The 18984-nt window shown below is 44.8% G+C and overlaps 1 protein-coding gene across 2 annotated transcripts in view; it reads right to left on the reverse strand.

The window, feature by feature from the left end:
- Bcar3 (BCAR3 adaptor protein, NSP family member) overlaps nt 1-18984 on the reverse strand; it is a 144656-nt gene that overhangs the window by 73302 nt on the left and 52370 nt on the right. For both annotated transcript variants that reach the window (XM_004653691.2, XM_045138762.1), the window contains exon 3: nt 15023-15062. In XM_004653691.2, coding sequence (XP_004653748.2) covers nt 15023-15062 — 40 coding nt within the window. The remainder of the gene's footprint in view (nt 1-15022; nt 15063-18984) is intronic.

Below are 18984 nucleotides of genomic sequence, written 5' to 3' on the forward strand. Positions count from 1 at the left end.
CTCCCTAGAACCCATGTAAGCCAGATGTACAGGATGATGCATGCATCTGAAGTTTGATTGCAGTGGCTACGGGCCCTGGCAGGCCAATTCTCTCTCTCTCTTATAAAAATAGTATTTAAAAATAGGTGTGGACTTTAGATAAATAAGAAAAGATTACTTGCTATTTTTGTTTCTGAAGCTTCTAGGCTTTTAAGTTGCAGGATACTCCCTAGTATGGGGCAAGGGGGTCATCCAAGGAGTGCAAGAGGCCCAAACTTATTTTCATAATGGTATTGGGGCCTGTGGTGGTTTGGGTATAAAATGTCCCCCATAGCCTCATGAGTTTGTGATTAAGCCTCACACTGAATCCCTAGCTGGGGAAGCCTTTGGGAGACGGGGCCTTTCTGGAGGAGATTGGCCCTTGAGGCTTTGTTATTCCAGCCCCCTAGGTGTTCAGATTTGGCTCAGTGCTGTGGCTGCCTCCCAGCTGGTGTGACAAGATGTGACGCCCAGCCTCCGCTCTGCCATGATGAAAGTTCCCTCGAAGACTGTACACCACAGTAAGCCCTTTCCTCCCCCAAGCTGCTTCTAGTCAGGTGTTCTGGCCCAGAGACAAGCAGGTAACTACTGCAAGACCTGACTCACATTCACAAAAGACACGAAGCCTGGGTGACAGGTGCTTTAGGAGGAGGACAAGGCAGAAGTGTCACACAGACCCGGCAGTCACTGCTCCTGACCGTCCCCAGGCCCACAGTAGGGAATACACATGAGCTGTAGGTGCTTTGCGATTACAGATGAATGCACATACGCTTTGCGTGGGGTCTGAACTCCAGGTGGCACGCTGGCGCAGCAACTGGCTTTACCTACGGAGCCATCGCCCCAGCCGCCAGACCAGAGGAATTTAAAGTGAACCAGCTCGCTGACGAGGCTTCAGCTTCCACACGGCAACTAACCTCCCAGGAAGGGCCATCTACCAACAACCTAGCACTGAGACTACCTAGAATGATCTGAAGATGTTGCTGAAATACTTCTCCTGGTTAAAGAACCTATCTATGTGAGGTCAGATTTTCCTCAGAATCCAACCAAAAAGAAAAAAAAAAAAATACACACACACACACCAGACTAAATGCCAAAGCAGACATGAGAAACACAAGCTGTGTCCCCATTAGGCCAGCCACATAAAGAGATTTTTAAAAATGTAAAACAATGCTATTCTTACCACTAAACTTGTTTTGATTATCTTTTCATAAACCCACATGTTATATCCATTCATAATGAATTTATTGCTAATTTTATTTTAAAAATATTTTTATTTACTTGAGGAGAGAGAATATATGCATGCCAGGACTCTGCCCCATCCCCACTAATGAACTCCAGACACATGGGCCACCCTATACATCTGACTTAACATGGGCACTGAAGATCTGAACCCAGACCAGCAGAGTCCACAAGCAAGCATCTTTAACCACTGAGCAATCTCCCCAAACTCCTACTGTTATTTATTTATTTTGAGATAGAGTCTTACTCTGGCCCAGGATGACCTGGAATTCTCAGGGTGGCCTCGAACTCACAGCACTCCACCTACTTCAGCTTCCCGAGTGCTGGGATCAAAGGCGTGTGCCACCACTCCTGGACCTACTGCTAATTTTAAACGAATACACTAAACATGAAATGTTTATTATATAAAATGAAACAAACACTTAAAGATTTTCCCATTTTAACTTCTAAAAAGATGGGCATAAGTAGCTATAACGTATAAAACTTTTTTTTTTAAAGATTTTCAACAACTTTTAAGAATGTAACAAGGGGCTGGGGAGATTGCTTAATGGTTAAGGTGCTTGCCTACAAAGCCAAAGGATCTAGGTTCAATTCCCCTGGACCCAAGTAATCCAGATGCACAAGCTGGCACATGTGTCTGGGGTTCATTTGCAGTGGCTGGAGGCCCTGGTATGCCCATTCTCTATCTGACTCACTCTCTCTCTCTCTGCTTCTTTCTCAAATAAATAAAAATTTAAAAAATATTTTTTAAAAAAGAATGTAATGAGGTCTTGAGACTGAAGAGTTTCAGAATTTTTCTCTACTATATTGAGGCTGTTTATTTTAGGTAATTTAGACCAAGTCAGTTTTCAGCATACTTGTGGAGTGAACTAAGACTTAAACCTATCCTAAAACTTATAAAAGTACTATTACAGGGCTAGAGAGATGGCTTAGTGGTTAAGCGCTTGCCTGTGAAGCCTAAGGACCCTGGTTCAAGGCTCGATTTCCCAGGACCCAAGTTAGCCAGATGCACAAGGGGGCGCACTCAACTAGAGTTTGTTTGCAGTGGCTGGAGGCCCTGGTGTGCCCATTCTCTTGCGCGCGCTCTCTTTCTCTCTCTATCACTCTCAAATAAATAAATAAAATAAATAAAAATACTATTGCAGAAAAGTTGTTACCAGGTGTGGTGGTACATGCCTTTAATCCCAGCACTCAGGAAATGGAGTAAATTCGGGAGGATCACTTGAGCTCAAGGCCAGCCTGAGACTACACAGTGAATTCTAGGTCAGCCTGGGCTAGAGCCAGACCCTATCTCAAAGAACAAACAAACAAAGTTGTTAACAGAGAAGTGTGAAAAACAAAATCCTCTTGGTTGCCAGAACAATTTATTTTGACCCATTCAGTTGTTCATTCAACCCTTACAATATTTACTTTGCCGGGTGTGGTGGCGCACACCTTTAATCCCAGCACTTGGGAGGCAGAGGTAGGAGGATTGTTGTGGGTTCAAGGCCATCCTGAGACTACATAGTGAATTCCAGGTCAGCCTGGGCCAGAGTGAGACACTATCTCAAACAAACAAACAAACAAACAAACAAACAAACAAACAAACAAAAAAAAAAACCCTTTTATTTATTTGAGAGAGAGAGAAAGAGAATGGGCACGTGGGCCTCTAGCTACTGCAAACGAACTCCAGACACATGCGCCACCTTGTGCATCCATCTGGCTTATGTGGTCCTGAGGAATTCAACCTGGGTCCTTTGGCTTTGCAGGCTAAGCCATCTCTCCAATCCCAACCCTTACACTTTGCCAGAAACACACACCAAGCCTTCTCAGTTGATAGCAACACCACCTTCCAGAATTGTGAAGGGCTCCTCTATCCAATCGACCAAGAGCTCCAGCTCTGCCTTTATATTACACATCCATTTCCCCACCTTCCCTGTCGTCATAGGCTCCAGATAGTGTCATATCACACCTGGGCAATCCCAGTGGCCCTTTGTCCCTCACTGCTTCCTAGTTGCAAGAAAGCCTAAGGGAACTTGGGACAGCTTCTCGTCTCTACTCTAACACACAGGGCTGTGCAACTAACCTCATCCCCCTTCATTACCCCCTTCCACTGTAGCTGACGCTCCAATATAAGTTCATGTCACTCGCTAGCCCTGCCAGCCTTCCATTGTCATAGGCCATTGTCATAGACGCAGATCACAGGCACATGTGTCTATGTGCATCTGGCTTTATTTGGGTGTGGGGAATTGAACTTCAGGCTGGTAGGTTTTGCAAGAAAGTGCCTTCAACCACTTAGCCATCTCCCCTACCCATGAAAAACTGTTTAAAAAATTTTTTTTAATTCATCTTTATTTATTTATTTGAGAATGACAAAGAGAGAAAGAGGCAGATAGAGAGAGAGAGAGAGAGAGAGAGAATGGGTGAGCCAGGGCTTCCAGCCACTGCAAACGAACTCCAGACACGTGCACCCCATTGTGCATCTGGCTAACATGGGTCCTGGGGAATCGGGCCTTGAACCAGGGTTCTTAGGCTTCACAGGCAAGTGCTTAACTGCTAAGCCATCTCTCCAGCCCAAAAAACTATTTTTACTAGAAGAGTAGAATAGCCCAAATCCCACTCAGAAATTGGTTAAATAACTAAATTTCTAACAATGGGATTTAGGTTGAGTAGCCATTATCTGAAACATTTGCTGAAGTATTGCAGATTTCAGGGTTTTAAATATTCATGTGCATGAAGACAGGAAGAGAACCATCTTGGGAATGGAACCAAAGTTGAAGCAAGAAATTAATTTATGTTCCAAATACACATAGCTAGAAGGTAAGTTTATAAAATATTTGCATAATTTCATGCATGAAGCAAAGTTTCATGGTATGAAAGTTTCCATTTGTGCTTTGAAGCGAATGCTCAAAATGTTTCAGATGATGAGGTAATTTGGATTTCAGGTTAGAGATGCTTACCTGTGCCAAAAGAAGGAGATGAACTCACCTGTTTAACATGGAGTGATGTGTGACCAAAAAGACAAGGGGCAAAGTTCCCAACTGTGTTTATAGTAAGTATCCTAGCATTTTAGAGAGTTTCCTTCAAGAAAGTTAGGCATTTACTCTAATAATAAAACACCTTTGTGACATTAACCTGCCTTACACGAAGCCAGTGATACCTTGCCTTTTATATATTGTAAACTCAGCCCTTCTTTCTGAAGATAAACTATAATGTGCCATGTTATTACATTTCATACTAAAAACTCTCAGAATATATATTTCGAACCTGAACTGTTAACCAAATACAGCACTGTCATGACATGTAATGACCACTAGGTGGCAGAGCTCAACAGCAAACAATTTCAGGGCTAAACTGGTCTCATCCATTACCAACAAGGTCCACACCATCCCAGCCCACAAACGAGGGACAAGTGCTCCAGGTAATACACAATGGATGAGTCAGTGACTGAGCAGGCTGCTCTCAGAAGAGAAATAGGGAGAGAGTCTGACTTAAAGAGGAGCTACTGTTGCTAACAAGTATTTACCGAGCACTAATTATATGCCGGTTCCGTGCTGAGAACATGTATGAACTCATTTAATCCTCAACTTCTTTCATTTGCTGTTAAGAAAACCGAGTTCCTGAGAAGTTTAGGAACTTGTCCAAGGTCGTACGACCAAGAAATGGCTAAAACAGGCTTGGTGTGTGAATGAGTTTATCAGCAATTTGTGACCAATTACCACCAACTTCATGTGTTTCAGTTAACAATTTACAGGCAGGCATAGTGGTACATAGCTGTGATCTCTGCACTTGGGAAGCTGAGGCAGGAGGATCACTGCAAACTCGAGGCCAGCTTGGTAGCCTTATCCTTCTGATCTGTCTCTGTTATCAGACAGCACTGTCCCTGTGTGTGGGTATCTATATGCCCATATTCCTCTTTTCTAAGTGCTTCACCCTAATCTAGTATAATGTTGTCTTAATTGGATTCCTTTATCTGCAAAAACTCTTTCCAAATAAGGTCTCATTCAAAAACACTGGAGTTAAAACTTCAGTGTATCTTTTTTTTCTTTCCCTTTTTTCCTTTCTCTCTTTCTTTTCTTTATTATTTTTTTTTTTTGAGGCCCTTATCTTCATTTGATCATATATTAAAAACCCCTATTTACAAATAAGGTCCCATTCCCAGCTACAGGAGGTTAAAGTTTCACTATATATTTTCAGGGGATGGAGTTCAACTCACAACATCCTAGTACCCACTCCAAACCACTCAGCTCTGCAGCCCCAGAACCTTCCAGGAAAGGAACAGGGCAGAAGAGGAGGGCCGGATGGTGGAGATAAGAGACCAGGGAAGGCGGGATTTCAAATCCATCAACACAGTTGAATCTGGCAGAAGCCAGTTTCAATTCTTGCTTGCCTGTTACTTCCCCAGTGTTACCCTTTCATATCTTCTAGGATTCCGCAAAGATCTTTCTTCCTTAAGCCAAGGAAGGAAGGGCCTTAGCGTCCAGGCTGACACCTGTCCTACGGCCGACAAACTCGCGCAGAACGCAGCTGGCCAGGCTTCCTTTGAGAACCTCCAGACGGAAGCCCCAGGGCTGGATCTGGTCTCAATCCATCAAGTTCAAAAGGGAGAATGGGCTCTGGACGTGACGAAACATTTCAGGCTGCGATAGCAGAGCCGAGCCCCGGGCAGGAGGGCACACCTTTTCATGCCGACAGAACTGACTGGATGCCCCGAGCTGACAGTTCTTCCGCATAAGATGCCGAGCTGCAGCTGAGCCCTGCCTGGTGTCGCAACGGTGACACGCTTACGATCGTGCAAGATCACAAGCCTTGCGCAAGGACCGATGGAGAGGTCATTAAGGTGATGTCAGTAGCACGAGGTTGCTTAATGGCAGCGTCAGCATGAACACACAGACATTTCTGTTGAAAGCTCGCAGCACACCATCAGGAAGGCGAACGCAGTAGAGGAGAGGCCCAGTCTACAGCAAGGCTGGCCACCTTTTCTGTGAAGGGCTCTGCTAGGCCTCTCTGCCACAACTCCTGAAGCCACCAGTACATGTGCAAAAGCAACCACAGGCAATATGGAAACGGGCCTGGCTGTGTTTCAATAAAATTTTATGTGTGTGTGCTGAAATCTGAATTACTTGTTAAATTGGGAATGTGCGTGTGTATGAGCATGCACGAGGCACTCGGAAGACTCCCACACGTTTTCTGTGTTCTTCCATCTCCTTTGAGACAGGGTCTCTTGCCACTGCAAACAAGCATCAGTCTAGCTGGCCCCAGAACTTTGGATTGTCCTGGATCTGTCTCTCATTGTCACAGGATACATGTGCCACTGAGCGTCCTGTTTTACGTAGGTGCTGGGGAACTGGACCCTGGCTGCAAAGTTTTGAATTTTGTATAATTTTTTCTCCCACTCTTCTTTAATTTAAAAAAAAAGTTAAAGAGAAAGTTGGTTTCTAGCTTGTGGACCATACACAAACAGGCAGTGGGGCGGATTTAGTCTTAGCTGGGCTTGGCTCACTCACTTGGTCTAATGACATGCCCCAAATGCTCATGGGTAATTTAGTCATTGTGATGACCCGGTTTTCTTGTGGACATCTATGTCCCTTCCTCCCTAAAGTGGTAGCTGGCTTCTGGCAAGATGCCAGACCCTCATGTGAACTTGGAGCTGCCCCCGGCTTCCTGTCCCTCACCTGTTCCATTCAGCTTCTGCCAGCATCTGTCAAGCTTGCTTAATAAAATGACTCTTAATTCTGTCAAAGGCCTCTGGCAGCACCTGGCCTTTCTGTTCCTGTTGCTCTGAGGTAGAGGCTTTCATATTTCTTTCCTCCCACCTGGCCTGACTTGACCGAACAATCGTGAATACATGGTACAGGCCCAAAACTGTCCGTTGAATGAGCCCACGCAGTAAGAGCTCTTTCTAGAAGAGCAGCACTCCAGCTATTCAGCAGCCTGGCCTGCCCCGGGGCAGCCCACCTCACATGGAAAGCCTATCCTACTGGTGTGGCAGCACTTGTAAGGACTAAAACAGGAGATTTTCGCTTGCTTCCTTTATTATTATTATTATTATTATTATTATTATTATTATTATTATTATTATTTGAGGTAGGGTTTCACTCCAGCCTGACCTGGAATTCACTATGAAGCCTCAGGGTGGCCTTGAACTCCCAGAGATCCTCCTATGTCTGTCTCCTGAGTGCTGGGATTAAAGGCATGTGCCACCATGCCTGGCTTTTGATCTATCTTTATTTTTGCTTTTTTTTTTTTTCCTAAAAAATATTTATTTATTTGAGAGAGAGAGAGAGAGAGAGAACACAGTGAGTATGGGTACACTCAGGCCTCCTGTCGCTGCAAATGAACTCCTGATGCATGCTCCGTTTTGTGTATCTGGCTTTATTTTACATGGGTACTAGGGAGTTGAACCCAGTTTATCAGGCTTTCCAAGCAAGAGCCTTTTTAATCTCTGAGCCTCTTTTGCTTGCTTTTTATTCAGCCTAGTTTGCATTCAGCCCGTGTCACTCTTCCGGTATAATTCTGTGAGCTTTAGCAAATAAATGGCCAGTTGGATAACTATTTCCACAATCAAGGCTTTTTGGTTTTTTCCCTATCATACCTCGAAGTTCCCTTTTACAGAGGACCTCCGCTACCACTTTTCAACGGTGACTTGTTTGTTGTCATGACAAGCTTTACCTTTTTCCAGACTGTCATACAAATGTAATTATAGCTGACAGCTTTTGGCACTGTCTACTTGCACTAACATTATGCACTTGTGAAGCATTCGTGGTTGTGTGTGTATTGATCGTCCATTCCTTTTTAGGGCTGAAGAGTATAACATTGTGTGGAGTTCTCTCATTTGTTCCCAGCTCAAGCAGATATTCCAGCTTTTTCTAATTTCCACTAATGCTGAACGTCACATCATATCATTGCATGACACAATATACTTTTATATGGGCACACAATTTTAGGATGAGGTTTTGCTCTTTAAAAATGGCGATGTTTTCATAAACCCGAAAGATAAAATCCCACGGAACGAAGGACTGCCTTCTGTCCTATTCTGGCTTCCCACTCAACCTCAGCAGTTTTCTAAAACTGCAGTAACACTAAGCTTCCTGAGACTAGCTACACAGTGCGCTTTGGGGGCAGAGCTGGCAAAGCTGGCAGGGGCCCAGAGCTCGCCTGGTTGCCCGTCCACTCCCGGCAGTGTTTGATCTGGTCCCACGGGGGACAGTGCGGGCTCTGCGGATGTGCACACTCAGGCAAAAACCTGCAGAGCCAGCCAGTTGGGCCATTATTTGGCTCATATAACTTGTTAAAATCTCACGGAATGTACAGCGTGCCATTGTTTTTATAAGTCCCTTTCATGACTCTGTTAGCTGGCTAATTCAGAGCAGACCGGCCTGATTCCCTGCTGGAAGAAAAGACTTCCCTCAAAAACAGCTATTTAGCCGTGACCATGGCTGCAGCCACGTTGAGTTCAAAAGAGGACCTGGAACCCCGCGGCCCCTTCTCCCACCAAGGCCTCCCACGGCCAGGGCACTTATTCTCGGTGCTGGAATGTGCATAATTGCTCCTCTTTTCATCTATTGGGTGACCCAACTGTATCCCCAGCCCACAGCGAGACATGGCCTTGCTGAGCTCCCGGCCTTGGATAGACTAATTCCTATAGACACAGAAGACCCTCTGGGAAGGAGTATTAACTCCACAAAGGCTGGCTTGCTAAGCCCCTCTGGGCTCCTGAGTTAGAGGCGGAAGGGCCCCGGTCCCCCATTCTGTACAATCGTTCCAGCGCCATCCTTTCTTCTCCTAACCTGCAAAGCGGGCTCGGAGACTGGTTATTAATGCTCCCGAGAGCAGCTAACAAGAATCCACCAAAGCTACAGACAAAAGAGGGGACACTGGTTCACTAGGGACTCAGCCGGAACAAAGGCTGCATTCCAGCCTCACACTTCCTTAAGCTGTCGCCTGGAGAGCAGGCCATTGTCCCCTGGCCCCTATGTGCTGTCCACAGTCTGCCCATTAAAAAGGCGCTGGCCTCTTCACTGCTGATTTGAAAACATGGGCATCCCCCATTTTCTACTTTGCTATGGTTTCCAATTTCTTTTTCTTTTTGTTTTTTGGTTTTCCAAGGTAGGGTCTCACTGTGTCCCAGGCTGACTTGGAATTAACTCTGTAGTCTCAGGGTAGCCTCGAACTCACAGCAATCCTCCTACCTCTGCTTCCCGAGTGCTGGGATTAAAGGCATGCGCCACCACGACCGACCTCCAATTTATTTTTCTTAAAGGCAAGATTTGTCTTTCAAAATGTAAAATCTATAATAGCTTTTTTTTCTTTTAATTAATTAATTTATTTATTTATTTTGGTTTTTCAAGGAAGGGTCTTGCTCTAGCTCAGGCTGACCTGGAATTCACTTTGTAGTCTCAGGATGGCCTTGAAATCATGGCAATCCTCCTATCTCTGCCTCCCGAGTGTTGGGATTAAAGGCATGCGCCACCACCCCGGCTTTCAATTAATCAATTAATTATTTACTTCAGAGAGACAGAGGGAGGGAGAGATTGGGTGCACCAGGGCCTTCAGCCACTGCAAACAAACTCCAAACACATGTACCACCTCTTGCATCTGGCTTTCGTGGGTCCTGGGGAATCAAACCTAGGTCCTTTGACTTTGCCGGCAAGCACTTCAACCACTAAGCCATCTCTCCAACCCAGTATTTTTTTTCTTATAGCAGAAAAAACCACCCAGTTCTGCCCTGGCCAATCATATATTATAATATATATATATAATTATATATATATATATATATATATATATATATAATATATATATTATATATATATAATATATATATATACACACACACACACACACACACACACACACATATACATAAAATGTGTATGTGTGTGTTACACATATATACTTTAAAACACATCCATAAACTAGACTGTCACTTAAAGAACTGTGGGCCTTGTGTGTGAAAGGAAAAATATAATTCATCTTTGGCATAAAAGGAAATCGAGTGTAAAGAAAAGACATAGCAAATAATATATATTCATAAAATTTAGCTCAAGGAGGCTAGGACAAGTGTTGAAGCTAAAAGAAAAGGTGAGAATGGCAAAACAGTGTTTAATAAGCTTAAAAAGAGTCGCAAAAGTCCAACATCCTGGATGGTTGAATGAATACAGGTGAATCCTCACTCTTCTGCCGGCCCAGGGCAGGCGGGAAATTGCTATGTACCATGTGCCCGAGTCTTTCTAATGTCTGAGATACAACGTGAAATGTCATTCTTGGTCCTAACAACATGGCAATTTTCTAGTCATCAGGGACAGCATTTGGGCTTGAGAGATGGCTCAGCCATTAAGCGTGCTTCTTGCACAAGCACGAGGGCCTGAGACCACCAGACTATGACTGTCTGCATCCCACGTAAACAGCTGGGCATGGCCACACACACCTGTTAACTCCAGGCTTACAGGGGAGCAGAGACTCCTCCACAGTCAGAGCCCCGCGAGGTCGGGGATCAGTAGAGACTCCAGCTCTGGGCTCAACAGAAAGACCAAAGAGAAGAACGATGGAGTAGAACATTTCATGTTCCACTCGGGCCACCGTAGGCAAGTGTCCCCCAACTCCCTGGACACCACAGTAAAGGGTGCCACACAACACACACACACACACACACACACACACACACACACACACACACACACACACCAAAAATACAAAAGAAGCCAGGCATGGTACAGTATACCTTTATTCCCAACACTCAGGAGGCAGAGGTAGGAGGATCGCCATGAGTTCGAGGCCACCCTGAGACTACGTAGTGAATTCCAGGTCAGCCTGGGGTAAAGTGAGACCCTACTTCAAAAAAGACAAGAGTGAGATTATTGTTGATGTAGTGGCACACACCTATATTTGAGGATTTTGGTACACTGAGGAAGGAGAACAGCATGTTTGAAGAAAGTCTAGGCTGTATAGTTGAGTTCTAGGCCAGCTTTGGTTTAGTGACATCCTGTCTCAAAAACAGTGACAAAATAATTACGAAGTCCTGCTTAAAATACCTTTTTTTTCCCCCCGGTCTATCATAGGCATCAAGATTCCTAAAAATGTTAAGGTAAAAGGAACAAGAGCCTCCATAATGCTTCCTAGATGTGGCAAAGATGGAACCCGAGATGGATTATATTGATTGTCAACTTGACAGGCCCCAGAATCACCCGACAGGGATTAACTTGATGAGGTTAATAGAGATGAGAAGAACCCCCCTTACCTGTGTGTGTTGGGGGGAGGGGGTTCTGGTCCATATAAAAGAAATCAGTGCTGGTGGGACACCAGCGTGTATCACTCTTGGTTCTGTTTCCTCACTGTGGACTGGCTGGTCAGCTGCCTCAAGCTCCTGTAAACCCTCCCTCCCTCATGCTAATTTTAAAAATATATTTTATTTATCTATTTAGTTGTGAAGGAGAAAGAGGCAGAGAGAGAGAATGGGGGCACCAGGGCCTCCAGCCATTGCAAATGAATTCCAGATGCATGTGCCCCCTTGTGCATCTGGCTTACGTGGGTCCTGGAGAATCGGACCGGGATCCTTTGGCTTTGCAGGCAAATGCCTTAACTGCTAAGCCATCTCTCCAGCCCCATCATGCTAATTTTTGTCAAGCACTTGTCTCTCTAATGAGAAAGTAGCTCAGGCACTAAATTCATACTAGCAGTGGGGCCACTGCTGTGACAAACCTCATCATGCTGTTCTTGGTCTTTCTGGAACTGGTTTGCAGGAGGGATGTGGAAGGATTTAGAACTTTGAGCTAGAGAAGCCTTACAATGTACTCATCAGAGCTTACTGGGTGATTCTGGTGGGAGTACCAAAGACTGAAAGGCCAAGAGAAATGTGGTCCATGAGCCTTGACCCACGAGATTCCAGAAGAGAGAAAGAACTTTATCAGCAAGTAGCATGGAGGCAAGTCACGTGATATTCAAAGAAACTGGCTGCATTCTGCCCATGTCCTGAGAACTTGAAGAATTATGCACTGGAACTGTAAAACTGTAAACTGAAATAAATCCTTCCTCCCTTACACCGTTGGTTCCCCTCCCCCCAGGTATTTAACCTCAACAAGGAGAGAAGGTGACTCATATGGAACCTATAGAGAAAGTGGCATGTAAGTTCAAGGTCATATTGCTAAATAAAACCTGAGTGTGGATCCTGCTGGGCTTTTACCTGAGGAGGGCAACCCATTGAACTATTTCCCCTACTATTAACATTTGGGGGTAGCTATTTTATCATATTTTCTAAGCAGTCATTTGACATGTGTTTAGGAAACTGGACACAGTAAATATGTCTTAATGGGGATAAAACCATAGCAAGAACAGATAGGGGTAGGAAGCAGGTAGAACAGCCCAGAAGACAAAACTAGTCAGCTATGCTCAGGGCTACTGCCTCTGAAAGTTGCTTCCTTCTATTTAAAAAAAAAAAAAGTTGGTTTTCTCTAGAGTCAGGCATGCTCGGTAGGCAGAGGAAAATTCCAGAGGTGTGCACCACTAAGGGAATCAGTTGAAAACAAGGAAAAGTAGAGCCATGGTGGAGGGTTTTGCCTGCCAATCTCTTTCAGACACAGCGAAAGAGAATTTATCACAGAAAAGGACTTCAAGTATATAAAACAGTTGAAAAACAGACCTTGGGGATGATCATGCTTTGAGCTAATATGGAGGAAAAAAGGGGAGAAGAGAGAGCTGGGAAACACAAGGACAGAGTAGAGAAACGGGGAGGAGGTAGGAAACAACCCGAGCTCTCCCCTCTGAGGGCAGAATGAGAAACACAGAAACAGTGAGGAATGAGGTGAGATGCCAAACTCCCTGGGCTACTTTGGAGCCACTATTTATTTTCCTGTCTACATATCTAATGGAGCCTTTAGGGTCTAGGTGCTGTGGGGAAGCCCAGCAGGAGGCTAGCCTGCTAGAAACCAGCATTAAAGGAACCCCATTTTCCTCCATTCCACATGAGGAGCCCAAAGGTAACTAAGCAACAGCAAAATTGGTCCCTTTTCACGCTGTATTACTGTGGCACAAATACAAAGGTGACGGGTGTTGGAAGGACACAGGACACAAACGGGACAGAAGGAAAGTTTGGATTCCTTCACTTCCAGCACCCCCTCATCCTAACACTGCAGTCCAGCCACAGTGCTGGCCATGTGGACGGACTCTGGGCCTTATCTTCCTCAGGCCCAAGGTAGCACAAGGCAGGTCCAGAGCCGGCGCTTCTCTCTGGGTGCTGGGTGACCGTGGCTATTCTCCTGCTAGAAGGGAAGGCAGCTGGAGACACGGGGGAAGCCTTGGGCATGGAGCACCTAGCACCATTAGGCTGCTACAAGCTGGCCACTTCTGGGCGTTTTCACTTCCGCATGAGGCTCCAAAAACCATCAGCTTGATTAGTCCAACCCACTGGATGTTCTTCCTGCTGCTGTGACAAGATATGATGCCTGGGATGCCTGCTCTGCCATGCTTTCCTTCCTGTGATGAAACTTCCCCTAAAACTATAAGCCAAGGGCTGGAGGGATGACTTAGCAGTTAAGGCTCTTGCCTGCAAAGCCAAAGGATGCAGGTTTGATTCCCCCGGACCCACATAAACCAGATGCACAAGGTGGCACATGCATCTGAAGTTCATTTGCAGTGGCTGGAGGCCCAGGTATGCCCATTCTCTCTCTCTCTCTCTCTCTCTCCATATATATATATGCCTCCTTCTCTCTCTCAAATAAAAATAAACTTAAAAAACTATAAGCCAAAATAAGCCCTTTCCTCCTACAAGCTGCTTCTGGTCGGGTGTTTTGTCCCAGAAACAAGAAGATAACTGCCACAGCGCTGACAGGGAGGCAGCTCTTCAAACCTCAGGGGCCTGCAGCCTTCTCTCTCTACCAAAGTAAAGCTTTATCAACAATTTCTCATCGACCATCCCCAAATCTAAAACACTCTGAAAACGAAGAGTTTAAAAAGCAATTCATTTGAGCCAGGCATGGTGGTGCACGCCTTTAATCCCAGCACTTGGGAGGCAGAGGCAGGAAGATCACCATGAGTTCAAGGCCAGCCTGAGACTACAGAATGAATTCCAGGTCAGCCTGGGCTACAGTGAGACCCTGCCTCAAAAAAAAAAAAAAAATCAAAATGATTCATTTGACAAGACTAAGCAAACCTCATCTGTTGGCAAAATGGTATATGGACACATAAAATCCTTTGATGACTGTTTACCCTACATGGCGAAAACGGACTCCATGGTACAGCCAAAATGATGAGTCTGCTTACACGGTACTGACTCCAGACCACTTTGGAGGTGTTACACGGCACTAGTTATTCCTTCAGAAACCAAACCAAGGGTTGGAGAGATTACTCAGTGGTTGAGGCACTTGCCTGCAAAGCCTAATGACCTGAGTTCAATTTCCCAGTACCCACACAAACCACATGCACAAAGTGGCGCATGCATCTGGAGTTCATTGGCAGTGGTTAGAGGCTCTGGCATGCCCAGATTCACTCATTATCTCTCTCTTTCTGTATCTCTGCTTGCAAATAAATAAATAACATATTTTTTAAAAAAACCCACAACTTTGAATTTTAAAATAACTCTGGGCTACATTGGGGAAAATGACAGTTGACCTGTAACAGAATGACAGGAGACCCTTATAAAGTTTACCAAAGGCCCAGGAGAGTCAAATTTCCCCTGGTTGTTTCAGACAATCTGGCTGGCATTCTCCACAAAACCCACACTGCCACTGTGTTAGAAATGGGAAATATATTACCCAGGGTCGAGACTACACGTTAGACACTGGTTTCCTACCTTCACATATTCCAGAGTTGGGTCCAGAAGATGTGGATCCCTGAAAAGAGAAAGAAAGAGAAATACACATGAGAACAACTGGGAACAACACATCCTTACACTGAGTAAAATGTGCCCCAACATTATCTCACCCTATGCATTCAAGTAGCCAGCCCAGAGTCAACTCCCCAGCACCCATGCAAATATAGATGCAAGAAGTGGCACAAGCATGTGGTCTTCATTTGCAGTGGTGGAAGACCCTGGTGTATCCATACATACGCACATACACACACAAACATGTATGCAAATAAATTTTTTAAATTTGGGGGGGGGGTCTGGAGAGATGGCTTAGCAGTTAAGGTACTTTCCTTTGAAGCCAAAGAACCCAGGTTTGATTCCTCAGTATCCACATAAAGCCAGATGCACAAGGTGGTACATGTATCTGGAGTTCGTTTGCATTGACTAAAGGCCGTGGCACACCCATTCTCTCTCTCATTTTTCTTCTCTCTCCATTTCTCTCTCTCTCAAATATATATAAACAAATAAATAAGGTACTTAGAATATTTTGAAAATGAAATAAAGTGCAGCGAAGTATCAAGGGAGCAGAGGTGGGGGCAGGTGGGGTTGGATGCCCCTACAAGCAACACGTGATCGATGCCCGTGGGGTTAATGCCCACACATCCCTACCAGGCCCTGGACAATGAGAGCTTCACTGGCAGCCCACTCTGACCACATGAAAACTGTGGCTTTGGTGTTGGGCATTTTTCTCTTCTCTCTGTTTTACATGTATATGTGTGTGTAGTATGTGTGCATTTGTATGTGTGTTCATATGTGAGTGGGTGCACGTGTGTGTGCTTCCATGTGCATGTGTGTGTAGAGGCCAGAGGTTGATATTGAGTGTCTTTCCTACTTGCTCCCTACATCATCATTATTATTATTATTATTATTATTTTGTTTCTTTGAGGTAGGGTCTCACTCTGGCTCAGTCTGTCCTGGAATTAACTATGTAGTCTCAGGGTAGTCTCGAACTCATGGAGATCCTCCTACCTCTGCTTCCCAAGTGCTGGGATTAAAGGTGTGTGCCACCATGCCCAGCTTCCTACCTTTAAAAATATATATTTATTTATTTATTGGAGCAAGGGAGAGAAAGAGGCAGATAGAGAATGGGTGCAACAGAGCCTCTAGCCACTGCAAACCATGTTTGTGCCATCTTGTGCATCTGGCTTATGCGGGCACTGGGGAAGTGAACCTGGGTCCTCAGGCTTTGCAGGCAAGTGTCATAACCAGCTAAGCCATCTCTCCAGCCCCCACCCACCTTAATTTTTTTGAGACAGAGTCTCTCACTGACTAACCAGTGAGCCCCGGAGATCTTCCTGTCTCCGCCTCCCCCATGCTGGGACTCCAGGCACATGCCCCGTATTCCTGGCATTTGATGTGGGTTTTGAGATCTAAACTTGGGTCCTCAGTTTACCCACCCAGCCACGGCCCCAGTGCTGTCCTTTTCTTGTCTCTAAAGCTTTCCACCACTTCTGGGCTAAAGATTCATCCTACCTTTCCTTAGCGTCCCAGCAGTTTACTTGATCTAATGCCTGCTCTTATGTCTACCCCACAAGGCCACCAATGTGGGGAAACTTCAGGGCGCCTCCTTTGAACAAGTGCAGCAAGGCCACTGCCCAGGACACAAGGGATCCTGACCAGGGTCAGGGACACAACTACCCTGAGGTGGAGAGGGATACATTTCCCAAGCCCTCCTTACACTGTTTTGAAAGGTACAGTGTTCCTCAATCTTTTACTAGAAATGCACATGAAAACTTACTGCACTCCCTGAGCTGGTTCACAAGCTAACTGTGTTGGGAAGGGGTGGGTCACTAACACAGGCCAGCCAGGTTCGGGGCCTCACTCAGAGAAGGATCAACGAAAGTGAAGTGTACTTCTTGTCTTGATACCGTAAATATGAAAAGGATAGTTACATCTTGAGATTTAATATTTTTTTACCTTCTTATTAGTCATTTTAAAGAAATTAGTTTTGCCTAAGAGTGCAAACACAGAGCTGAGGAAAACAATGCATGCTGGTCCAGTGGTATTGTCTTGCTTTGCACTGAGGCACCAATAATTCTGTCTACCATTGCTTTTGTGCTGTTACTATGAATGTCAACACAGTGGAAAAAAGGCAAGTTATATCTTAGCATCATGGAGAAAATGGTCTAGATGTAAGAGCTCCCCAACACCTCGGGGATGCTCATGGGCCAAACTTTGAGAACTTCCATTCTAAATGTGTGTGTGTATTTTCCTCACACATACATACAAATAGACATACAATCATATCAGCTGAGTACTCAAATATTTTTAACAATAGATGGGTAATACGGATAGCAACAACTCAGGCCACAAAACAAAAACAAATGGGACCACATCAAACAACAACAACAACAAAAAAAAACCCTTTCTCACCACAAAGAAAAGAATCAACAAAATTAAACACCAGCCTCTGGGCTATGAAAAATATTTACCAATTATCATGTCTGATAAACGGTACCCGGCACATATAAAGCACCCATTCAACTCAAGAGGAGAAAAACAAATTGACTTAAACACTGACAATGGCTAAGGAAATTGCTCAATGGTTAAAGACACTTGCTTGCAAAGCCGTAGGCCTGGGTTTTATTCCTCATGTAAAGACAGATACACAACATGGCACTTGTATCTGAAATTCATTTGCAGTGGCACGAGGCCCTGGTGGGCCCATTCTCTTTCTCTCTTTCTCTTTCTCTGTCCCATAAATAAAAATATTTGCTGGGCGTGGTGGCGCACGCCTTTAATTCCAGCACTCGGAAGGCAGAGGTAGGAGGATCACTATGAGTTCGATGCCACCTTGAGACTAATTGCAGATCAGCCTGAGCTAGAGTGAGACTCAACCTTGGAAAACTAAAAAAAAAAAAAAAATTCTTGCCAGGTGGCGCACGCCTTTAATCCCAACACTCAAAAGCAGAGGCAGGAGGATCTCTGAGTTTGAGACCAGCTTGAGACTATGTAGTGAACTCCTGGGCTAGAGCAAGACCCTGCCTTGAAAAAAAATATTTTTTTCCCCTGAAACACAGTCAAAAAAGAAACAAACAAAAAATCTCCGAGTAGACTTTTCTCTAAAGAAAATCATCAACAGTGCAAGCCGCATTCATCACTAGGGATGGCGAATCATCCAAACCACCACGGAACCCTGCCCCACAGCTGATAGGGTGGCTAGAAGCAAGAAGTCAAAGACAGAAAATGTTGGCAAGAGTACAGAGTGAAGGGAGCTCTGTTTTGTGTTTTAATTATTTATTTATTTATTTGAGAGCGACAGACACAGAAAGACAGACAGATATAGGGAGAGAGAGAGAATGGACGTGCCAGGGCTTCCAGCCTCTGCAAACGAACTCCAGACGCGTGTGCCCCCTTGTGCATCTGGCTAACGTGGGACCTGGGGAACCGAGCCTTGAACTGGGGTCCTTAGGCTTCACAGGCAAGTGCTTAACTGCTAAGCCATCTCTCCAGCCCATGAAGGGAGCTCTGTACACTAGTGGTGGGCATGTAGACTGGTACAGCCATTATGGAAAACAGAATAGAGATTTCTAAAGAAAATAAAAAACATGGGCCTTTGGTGAACACCCAGTGGAAATGAAATCATGGCCTCATGAAGATATGAACAGTCCCTTGTTCACTGGAGCATTCAGAGTCAAACAGCCACATGTAGAATCAAATGGTCATGGATGGATAAGCAGATAGAGAGATTATGGTGTACACGTAACGATGGAATATTACTGCTTGAACAAAATGGATGGACTTAGAGGACCTTCTGTTACGTGAGACAAGCCAGACACAGAAGACAAATAGTTCATTCTCTCACTTTTCTGTTCAATCTACAAAACTTCAAATATATGGAGAAAACAAAAGAGAGGTTACCGAATGTTGGGTGTGTACAAGTCAGGACACAAAGTCGCATGTAC

The sequence above is a fragment of the Jaculus jaculus genome, chromosome 19, assembly GCF_020740685.1.
Source record: "Jaculus jaculus isolate mJacJac1 chromosome 19, mJacJac1.mat.Y.cur, whole genome shotgun sequence".
NCBI classification, from domain to species: domain Eukaryota; kingdom Metazoa; phylum Chordata; class Mammalia; order Rodentia; family Dipodidae; genus Jaculus; species Jaculus jaculus.